An 11,132-nucleotide genomic window follows, 5' to 3' on the forward strand; every position below is an offset into this window, starting at 1 on the left:
AGTTCTGCTTGAGAAAAAACATCCTTGTCTCAAAGTAACAAAAACAGCTTCTTATCATCTGAAACGCTCAAAAATGACATTTTTGCCTCTTCTACTCAGAAAAGAAGGAAAACACAAAAAAACAAGTCAGAAGTAAGTGTTTTATGGCTTTTTTGCAGAAGTCTTATCAAGTCATTAAGTTCTGCTTGAGAAAAAAAATCATCCTTCACAGTAAATTTCCCAGTGTAGAAAATGCAGTGTCAAAGTATTTTAATTCTTTCAGTTATTACAACAATGGAAAGTGTAAAATTTAACATAACTTCCAGTGTTGATGAAAATAATTGGAATTAACAGAGGTTTTACACTGTCAGTGTAATATATTAAGTGTTAAAGTAAATTAACTCTGTCAAAGTTAATTCAACACCAATTAGAGTAATATACCTTTCAGTGTTCAAAAATAATGACTCTGAAAAGCCCCGCCCACCAACCTCCGCGATCAAGCTGAGTGAGAAGTTGGACTCTGGCATCGCTATCTTCCTCACATTGAAAAACTGCAGTAAGTTTTTCTAAATAAACTATTGCCTTTGTTATTCCATCCACGCAGAATCTGTGAGCAAGAATAAAGTTACGTTATCGTTGTCAGTGTTGGGTACGTGTTTTCAAATACCGAATTTCAAATGGATAATGTGATATCAGGTCGGCGGCTAGCTTAAGTGTATCGGCTACATGGAGATAATTAAGGGTGACCACGCAACGCCAAACTTGACCAAAATGGTACAAAGTAACGTTAATGTCAGCAAGGACGGGGTGTTGTGGAGTGTTATGTGTCATGCATGCACATTTATTCCAGTAAAATAGCTGCTACTGCCCGTGTCCAGAGTCAGCTAAAGTAGCTAACACTAGTGACTTGGTATCTTTGGTGGCTAAGGCGGCAATACTGCAGGGAGATAAACGTTCACGCTGGTATTAAGACTTTAGTCAATGTGGCCTTAAATTAATCGGCTACCGGTGTTGGTCGGTGTAATGAGGGCTCTGGGTGTGTCTCTTGCCGCGCACCGTGGCCGCTAAAACATGGTTGCTGCCATAAAAATTTCATACGCCAACAATTTCAGTGATTTCTGCAATGTTTCACTAGTGTGGTTGAGCACATGAGCACAGAATGTCTGTGGACAGCTCTGGGGGCTGGGAAGGAGGTGCAGATGCCTGCAGAATGCTTTTAATTGTTAAATTGTGAATCACAATAAATCAGACAGAAATACTGTGTATATTGTTTTTGTGTTCCCACTGTTTTCTTAATATTCATATTTTATTTTTTATTTTTTCTTTCAGATTGCTCTGTATTGTACTGTGGTGCTCCAGTGGTAAGTAATACCACTTGCCAAAATTGGTTCTTGTTTCAAAATTTGAATGTTTTGTTTGAGTGTTTGTAATTTTTTTAAAGCTGAAATTGGCCATTTCAGGCCTATTTACCCTTTTGTGCCACAGCTTTTCCTGGTGTGTCAGGATCATAATGTTTATCAGTTTGCTGTCTTTGCAGGTACCGCCATGTTGATCAAACCAGAATTTACAACACACAGAAATATGTCAAAATAAAAGAGTCAAGCCTTGAAGAATTCTTAAATTCTGGTAAGCCACACCCAGTATGACACATTCAGTTACACACCATTGGTAAAACCAAAGGAACTAAGAGTGTTGGTGTTTTCATGATTTTTTTTTTTTTTAGAATTGAAGATAATCGTTCTCTTCACCTTTTTGGCAAGCAAATAAGATCTGAGTTTTGTGGTTGATTTGTTCAAGTTGGATTTACAGTGGTACAACTTTAATAAAATTCAGTGCCTGGCAGCATCAGTGCATTAGTACCACGGTATTTCCTCAGACCATACGACTAATGCATTGATGTGTTTTTGGAGAATGGCCTATGTTAATCTTGAGCATTTTGTATCGGTTGAAATCTTGTTTTGTTTTTGGTCTTAGCTTTCTTGAAGTTCTCAGTTCCTCCAGTCAATAAAGGTGTCAAGGTTTTTGATGAAACAGGAACTGAGGTGGATGAGGAGGTCTTCTCTGACATAGCACAGCAGCCCAACACTGGCATACTAACCATCAAGTTTGATGGCGGTATAATTGCTCTTTATTGATTCTATTTAGGTCACTATTTCATGGAACGTAATGATAAATTGCCCTTTTTATTGTTAAAAAAAATAAAGTAAATTGGTATTGTTTTGTCCTCTCTCTTTCTCCTGAACTACAGATTTCAAGGAAACTTTATCCAGCAGTTCCCCAGAACCAAATTCCAGTGCACTGTCAGCTGGTAGTAATAGTGATGACACAGTCATACTGGAGGAGCGTGAGAGTCCATCCAGAAAGCGACAGAGGGCAGATGAAGAGGCCAAACATGTAAGATGGTGTAGAAAATCTTTTTTGTAATTGATTACTCAGGGAGTTTCTGTGTTTTGTTACATTTTTATGTATATATGTTGTCAGTTGTGAAAGGCCTTTTCACTTTACAGGTGGTTGAGTTGGCGCTTGCGAGGAGACCTGGGGGGCATCGTATCACCAAAGAGTACCACTGCACCAAAAGTCTGACTGACTCCTCACACTGACAAATGATCAACATACTTGTGGCTGACATGACAGAAAAGCATGGGTAATTTGGTTGTCTCTGCTAGAACTTTTTTTCTGTTTTTGGGAAAACATTGATTATGTTTTTCTTGTTATTGACTTTGCTTTGAAATCATTGGCAGTATGTCATTTAACAGTATTGACTTTACTTTTGTCAGGACGGCCCCGCCACGGAATGTGAGAGAGATGTATGCCCGAGGCATAGTTGAGCTCTCCCCGTACTTGATGGATCCCTACTCTAAAAATGGATATGTACGTTTGCAGACTGGGAGCAAATTATTGTGTGCATGTCCTGATAAACTAGTTTAGAGACCTGATGCATGATTTAAAAATGAAAATGGTGCATTTCTATTTCCACCAAGGATTGCTATCCAGTTTTACATTAATGTAACTTCTTAATTTCAACTAACCTGCTGCAGTTGGAACTAATGAACCTGTTGTAATTTTGAAGGAACATGTCTATGATGGTGAAAGTGGCAGTGGCTATCTGGCTTGGCGGCTTAAAACTATACAGAGGAGAAGTGCTTTATCAGAGAGCAGAAGTTCATCACCTCAGTTGACTGGAGGGCCAGCTGCCAGAGGAGAGGCTCCCATTAGTCCTGAGATGACCTTAAGTGAAGAGCAGTGTCAACAAGCCATGGCCTTAATGAGATACTGTACTGACGAAGCTACTATCAAACAGAAGATGAAAATGACTTTTCAACATTGTCGCAGTATGGTCCTTCATGCAGAGAAATCCTCAGATGTCTTGACTGAATTCCCCTGCTTCAAAGTTGTCAAAGGCCTGGTAATTGAATATTTTGCATTAAAACGTGCAATGTCCTTTCAGTATGAATTACTGTTAACAGCAATATTTCTCTCTCAAAGTCTCTTGAATTAAATAAATATACTTGTTATGTATGAACGACTGTTTGAATGTCCATACATTGAGGTGTTTACTTACACATTGTATATAGCTGCTCAACTGCCTAATATAAAACTTAATATTTTTCTGGTCAGTCCCAATTAAAACAGCTTTTGGTGTTTCATTTTTCTGTTGCAGATTGAGCAAGACTTCATCCTGCAGTTTGGAGAAGATGTCGCTGCAAGATTTATGGAAAGGTTAGTCCTAACTGCAGTAGTTCCCGACGGAAAATAATTTTGAGGGTTTATGAGGAGGTATTCCAATTGGCTGTTGTGTTTTCATTCTGTGTCACATCTTCACTTACCTTATAGTGGGAAATTCTGGAATTTTGCATTGCCAAAATGGTTCCTGGATATTTTTGACACTCAGTTTTTATTATTCTTATAAATTAACATTGATCTTCCAGGGTTTCCCCCAGAAATCTTAAGCCTGGTGGTAGGGCCACTAGGGAAGCCCTCTGGTGACCCACTGTGTGTTTGTTAAAAAAAAAAAAAAAAGTTAAAAGTTGGCGGGAAATATGAAATTATTACTATTATGTGTTATTGTAAAACATTTATTAGCAATACTTACACCAACTATAGAGTCTATAGTCTATAATGTACTGGGGGAATCATTGATCTTCTTTTCACAGTATCTATGGATGTTTTAATTTCTTGATCATAAATAATTGTTTTCTCTATCTAGAAGTTCTTGTATCTGTATTGTGAGTGATTTTCCCACATCACTCAGTCTTAATTGATATCATGGGCCTGATTTGTTTTGTTTGCCACTCTCATTTTGTGGGAACCAATGATCTTGTGAGGCATATGTGGTTGATTCATGGTTTATATCCAGGTAAATCACTTTGCCTAAAATGTGCTCAGGGAGGGTGTTGTCGTGTTCTTAGTACCTTTTCAGGTTTCAGGAAACATTTAAACTCTAAACATGCTGAGAACATTGAGAGTGAAGCTGAAACAGATGGCATTGTAGACAGTTACGATACTGCAGATGATACTCGGTCACAACATTTTGAAGGAGTGGCCAGTAGCTCTAAAGCCCTGCCAGCACCGAACATCAATACTCGTGATATGTGTGCACCTGCTATAGCGCAGCTTCAAGTTGCTGGTGTAGGCCAGTCCACTTTAAACAATTTTGTATCATCCATGGAAGAAGTTATAATGGAAGTACAGAGTCAAACTAAAGATGCAGCGTTGAAATGCTTATCTTCTCAGGATACAGATGTGAAAGCTAAAATTGAACAAACTTTTAAAACACTTGAAAACCCCTTTACTGCATTGAACACTGAATCAAAACGTAATGCATATTTTGAACAAAAATGGAAAACTGTTGAATCTGTCAAAAAAGTACTTAGTGTCAGATTTGAAAATAAAAGAAACAGAAGCACTGGAACCTATGATCAAGTAGTTGTACTGACAAATTTTCCAATGTCCCAGTTCTAGAAACATTACAATCTATTCTCAGAAATCCAAACCTCAGTGATATGTTTATGTCAAGCCACACTCCCAAGGGCGGTGTGTATTTTGACATAAATGACGGGTTGCATATGAAGAAGCATCCTCTTTTTTCTCAAAAAAGAATGCATTGCAAATTCAATATTTTTTTGATGAATTTGAGATTGCTAATCCATTAGGCTCCAAAAAAGGTGTACATGAATTGGGGGCTATATATTTTACACTGAGAAATTTTCTGCCCAAGTTAAATTCATCTTTAATCAACATACCTTTGTGTGCACTTTTTCATGCACAGGACATTAAAACCTATGGTTTTGACACCATCCTTGAGCCAATCATAAATGACTTGAAAGTGCTTGAAACTGATGGGATCAAAGTTCCCTTGTTCAAAAGTGCAGTTCATGGCAGTATTGTGCGGGTTACGGGTGATAATCTTGGTCTACATGGACTGTTTGGTTTTGTGGAATCATTCAGTTCCCGGAATTTTACTGTTTCTACAATTTTAGTTAATTAAAAATTATTCTCTCACAGACACACACACACACACACACACACACACACACACACACACACACACAGACACACAACAGGGTTTTTGAAAATAAAAGCCTTAAATGTGGTAAATCATGACTTATGCTCAACTGTTAGTATAATTTCAATTCATTCGGACTGATTCTGTCTCTCTCACACCCATGCACATACACATACACATACACATACACATACACATACACACATTGCCAAAAGTCTGCAGAATCCAAAAGTGAAAGAATTCTTGAGAAAGGTCCTATAGTTGTGGAATAAGTGCAATTTTTTGGAACAGCAACAAATGGTCTATAACACTAATGGTACACAGACTGAAAATTACACTGTGGAAAAGTAGAATTTTACAGCAAGAAGAATTTTCATAATATTGAAAAATGACTTGGCCATGCCCTCTCAAAATATGAAAATACATTACGCGGATGGGAGCCCTCCAAATTTTTTTCCATTTAAAAAAATTAAACTTGGTACAGACATAGCCCATGGTAGGACAAGTAAAAAATTACATTATGGCCCCACCCTAAACCTAACAGGAAGTCGGCCATATTGGATGGAAGTGTGGGCCTGTAAAATCACACCCCTCATACTTTCTACATCTCCTCCTAGGGTTTACATCCAATTTGGACCAAACTTGGTAAAAATCCCCTACACACATGTGTGATCAAAAGTTATCACCTATATTTTTGATCAAATGTTGGGCATGGCTGTGATGAGCTTGCGATGAAGCGGTCGTTTTCAGAAGTATAAAAGTATGTGTATCTCGCAGAACGTCAGGTCGAGCCCACGATACGGTGTCCTCTCACTGTCGGTGGCCTCGGCAGTCGCATGGGGAGACGGTTGGTCAGGAGGGCGAGGGCCTTAACACCGCTTGCAGTTTTAATTATTTTTGTGATTGCATAGCTTGCTCTGTACAGGGTGAGTCAGAAAAAAACGCTCTTTCCATTTAAAGAAATTGTACTGCTAAAACGGAAACACTGATTTTTCTTTTGACCATACAGTCATATTGATGTGGTTATTGAGCATGTCTGGTGATGTAGTCATAGATTTATTGCATTGCATAAGAGAGAGAGGGTCCATTGTTTATTGGGCACTGAAATACCCTCCAACACAATGTATGCCACAGTGAACAAACTTGAAACTGACAACAATTACAGGAGTCGGGGCTTTGCTTTCACACTCAGGACATAGGCCTACATGACAGTGCCCAGGGAGTTTTCATCATGGCAAGACCACAGCGATTGCAGGTATTATTTCCTCATCGAGTTGTCTGTTTGGGTCAGGAGAGAGAGTGGCCACCTAGATCCCCGGACTTGACCCCCCTTGATTTTTTCTTGTGGGGGTATCTTAAAAACCGTGTGTATCAGACTGTTCCACAAACTCTTCAGGAACTCCGAAATCGCATCACGGCTGAAATCCAAGCCCTACGACGAACACGAATGGCGAGAAGAGCTGTGTTAGAGATGCGACAATGAGCACAGATTTGCATCAATCTGAATGGTAGCCAGGTTGAAGGTCGTGCCGGACGACTTCGTTGAGACAAAACATTTTGATGGCGAGTAAACATGCTGTAATGGTTGACAATTTCAATTTCATTCATGGTGGCATAAACTGTGTTGGCAGATATTTCGGTGCACAATAAACAATGGACATTCCCTCTGTTATGCTATGCCATAAATCAATGATTCAATCGCCAGACATGCTCAATAACCACATCAATATGACTGTATAATCAAAAGAAAAATAAGCATTTCCATTTCAGTGGTACAATTTCTTTAAATGAAAAGAGCGTTTTTTCTGACTCACCCTGTAGTTGGACTCATTAAAGGTAGGTGTCGCCTACATTTTAAAGAACGATTTACCAAAAAATTTTTATGTCACGACTTTTAAAAAAATACTCACATTTTTTTCAAAAGTCTGCTCTCCCCAGCATAAAAACTACCACATCTATAACCCGTGGTTCCACACAGGTCACATACTAGTCTAATATAAAACTATTATACAGTGTTTTATAGTTGTGTAAATTATCTTTGGAGATAAAGATTTATGCAACTGTTAATCCACCAGTTCACAATTGTCTAATATAAGATTATTATATCCTGTGTAGATCAATGTTCTTATTTCATATATCGGATCATTATATCAGTTATTGGCCAATATTGGATATCGGCCAATTTACTGGATATATCAGCTTTTTTTTTTTAGCCCCCAATATCGGTATTGGCCCCAAAAATCCCATATCGGTTGGGCTCTAATACAAAGACACACTCAGACTCACATATTGGGTCTAAGTAATCATATGATCATATACCCTCATACAACAAATCCAGAGCATTGCACTATAAAGACTGAAGCCCTTCAGGGGTTGGGGCTTTTTGCTTATTCTATGTGTGTGTGTGTGTGTGTGTGTGTGTGTGTGTAGGTGTGTGTGCGTGCATGTGTGTGTGACCTGCAGCAGCTGTAGGGTACTAGAAGGGAAGTTTACTTAATCCTATCTGTTATATTCATCTGTATAATAAATTTATATACTGAACTTAATCTCTTGTCCTTAGAAGGTTTATTTGGCCACAGCATTCCAAAATCTGTGCTTTAGTGCAAATAAAGCTAGAAGACCACCATGGCTCCACAGGTCTACACAATAATTAGTCAGAGGCCTAAGGTCACCTGTGTCTGGGACCCAGTGCATAATATGCTACATACAATGATAAAAAAGAAAGTTCACAGCAAACCACAGGTTAAAGCATTTTAATCCACTGAAAGGACAGTTGTATAAAGTTGGCAGTGTTAATAGGTTGTAGTAAAAGGAAGTAAACAGAAGCACTTTTGATACCCTGCATTGAGTGATTGAGGAAAAACAACCTTATTTTAGATAGTAACAATATTTTCTTACAAATTTGCAGAGATGTGGAGGCTTGAGCCACATGACTGAAGTCTGACTTAAGTCATAATTTTTAGGACTAAAAGTTACTTGATTAACACGGATTGAAAGATTCGATGTGACTTAAATTTAGTGTTCACATGACTTGACTTTGACTGACAGTTGGAGTACTAAGGCACACTGAAAATACTCTAATACAAGTAAAATGAATTATTCCATAGCATATTTCATTCAGAGCAGGCTATTAGGCTTTGGGTGTGCATTTCCATCTAATCACAATTCATTTAGAATACACTTAAAATGTGTCATATGCTACATTTTGACTTACCAGCTCACTGGCAACACAGTTTAATCAATCAGTTAATCAATCACAATCGCCTTCGCCCATACGCAGCTGGGATAGGCTCCAGTGACCCCTGTGACCTTACTGAGGATAAAGCGGTTCAGAAAATGAATGAATGATCAATCACAGTAATTTCTTGAAAATAATACAAACAGGTATGCAAAGCTTGAATAGAGTGTTGACAACCGTGCAAAGGTATCACAAGGATGTGCATTTCTAGAAGTAAAATCTTCACGTTGTCTTTGAGCTGTCAGTTTTGAGGACCATCCACATAGACAGAATCACCACAGGCCAGAGTAAGATGGGAACAGGATGAATTGGTATGCCTGTGGTAGAAGGACAATTTTTGATTCGTTCTGAGGAGAGAGGGAAACAGAAAAATCATTTGTTTTAGTTTTCACAGCAACAGAAGTGCAGACACAGAAGATGAGTTCCTTGAGTCTGGGAAAGAGTGTCAGAATGTTAGTCACGTCTCAAACATTAGCTATTCCTTTCAACACAAACAGATAAATGACTCAAATGTTGTTTTACGCAAAAAAAAGAAGAAAAGGAAAACAACACAATTGCGTCACTTTTTCACTCTTAAAAAGTCTCTGTGCTCAAGTAATATTCTTTTGACTTGAACAGACTAGTCTAACAAAAAAAGAATACTCTCCTTCTATTTTAATTGGGAAAATTAATTCACATATTGTACCACCATTTCACTCTGTTGTGTGTTAACCTAATAGAAACAGGTGCATGACCCATACTGACTTTGAGACAGATAAACACAGCACAATGTGTCTTTACAAAGCTCAAAGTATATACATATAAGGCATAATTTGAAATGCATGTAGGTAACATTTTCAGATAGTATCATTATTGTTTAACATGACATATAGGATATAGGTTGAGTAGGAAGTCTGCCTCTGGACATGTTAGAAGTTTCTATAGTAAGGTAAATTGGTCATCATCTGCTTGCTAGTACAGTCACCATTATATTTTAAGTTTACTATGCAATTTTGGGGAGACTTCCACCTTATTTATGTTCATTGTTAAACTGGAGTCACGGAGTTCATAATCTCTGCTCAATGGACACTGTTCCAATGATGAGGACTGAATTTGGAAAGAAATATTTTGGGTTCTCAGCACCTGATGCCTGGAATAAACTTCAGTCTTAGCTCCATCTACAAACACCTATACCTTATTTTAAAGCAGCCTGTGAATTTCATCACAAAGTTTTTTTCAAATTTGTAAAACCCGATGAACAGGCAACATATCCAGGGTGTACCCTGTCTTCGCCCATAAGTAGCTGGGATAGGCTCCAGTGACCCCCATGACCCTAGTGAGGATAAAGTGGTTTCAGATAACGAATGAATGAATGTAAAACCTGTGATAGCCTAATTATCACTAATCCAATAGTCTTTCCATGCATATGCACCTGAATCACTTCCCTCACGGAGAACAACTTCGCAGATGACTCCATCATAAACACAGTCCGGTTGTTTACATAACACCTGAAATGTCACTCAGGCCTTTTCAGAAACTTTGTTGCAAAGTGTATTGTGGGAACTCAAAGCAGTTTCTCACAGATTCAGCAAGAAAATGATCCAGATTGCTGCAACATAAAAATTAAACAGTCCACCAGGGTTGTTTTAAAGAATGAGTATAGTCGGTGGATGGAGGTAAAGGCAACATTTGGGTTCAGCACTTGCGAAGAGACAGTGAAATGGGGGTTTTTCACACATGACCCAAAAACGGTTTGAAATAACTCATTTTGTGTATCGTTTCTACCAGTTTACATGTCAACAGTGGCTGAGGCCATATTGAAGTGTCACTGCTGTGTGTCCCAATGTACATTGAATAAACAAAGGCAACTATATTTAAGTTTTCATGGTTTTCCTTCAGATTTAGTTGAGAAGAAGAAATGGGCGGTAGCGATTCATCGAGATGAGGGGCCGAATTTAAGAATCTAATCAGGAAGTATGTTCATGTGTAACAGGTGTTCTGAACACAGGCATTTCTGGGAAGAGGATTGCCGGGGAAACATCAGTGATATTGTAAACAGAATCAAGAGGTTAAAAGTAGGGAAAATACCCGAGTCCTGGACTGAATACCCGACAGGTAGCCTGCAAAAACATTCAGGGGCGGATTGGAAAAAAAAACCAAATTCATGGGTACGGCCACGGGTAAAATTAAACAAAATGCGGGTGGGTAGCAGACAATGAAATGTAAAAAAATAAAAGATTCATGGCTGCAAATAATTTGCAGGACATTTAATAATGATAATCATTTAATTTGACTGTTGTTGATCCACAGCCAGTTTGTTTTATTGTGAAGAGAGCTTCACCTCTGTTTATCCAGCCACAGATGTCATTGAGCAGCACATATTAAAGATTTATTGATGCGTGTAAAGTGAGTTACTGTGTAGACAATGTG

General features: G+C 38.3%; 1 protein-coding gene across 1 annotated transcript; it reads left to right on the plus strand.

Annotated features, from left to right (window-relative positions):
• Window positions 1-2,298: 2,298 nt before the first annotated feature.
• On the plus strand, window positions 2,299-6,358 carry LOC115431732 (uncharacterized). The gene is made up of 7 exons (XM_030152362.1): window positions 2,299-2,373; window positions 2,487-2,623; window positions 2,757-2,850; window positions 3,050-3,385; window positions 3,641-3,699; window positions 4,407-4,608; window positions 6,263-6,358. The coding sequence occupies exons 2-7, from the start codon at window positions 2,583-2,585 to the stop codon at window positions 6,356-6,358; spliced, it is 828 nt and encodes a 275-aa protein (XP_030008222.1). The 5' UTR covers window positions 2,299-2,373; window positions 2,487-2,582.
• The last annotated feature ends 4,774 nt before the right edge of the window (window positions 6,359-11,132 follow it).

The sequence above is a fragment of the Sphaeramia orbicularis genome, chromosome 13, assembly GCF_902148855.1.
Source record: "Sphaeramia orbicularis chromosome 13, fSphaOr1.1, whole genome shotgun sequence".
NCBI lineage: Eukaryota > Metazoa > Chordata > Actinopteri > Kurtiformes > Apogonidae > Sphaeramia > Sphaeramia orbicularis.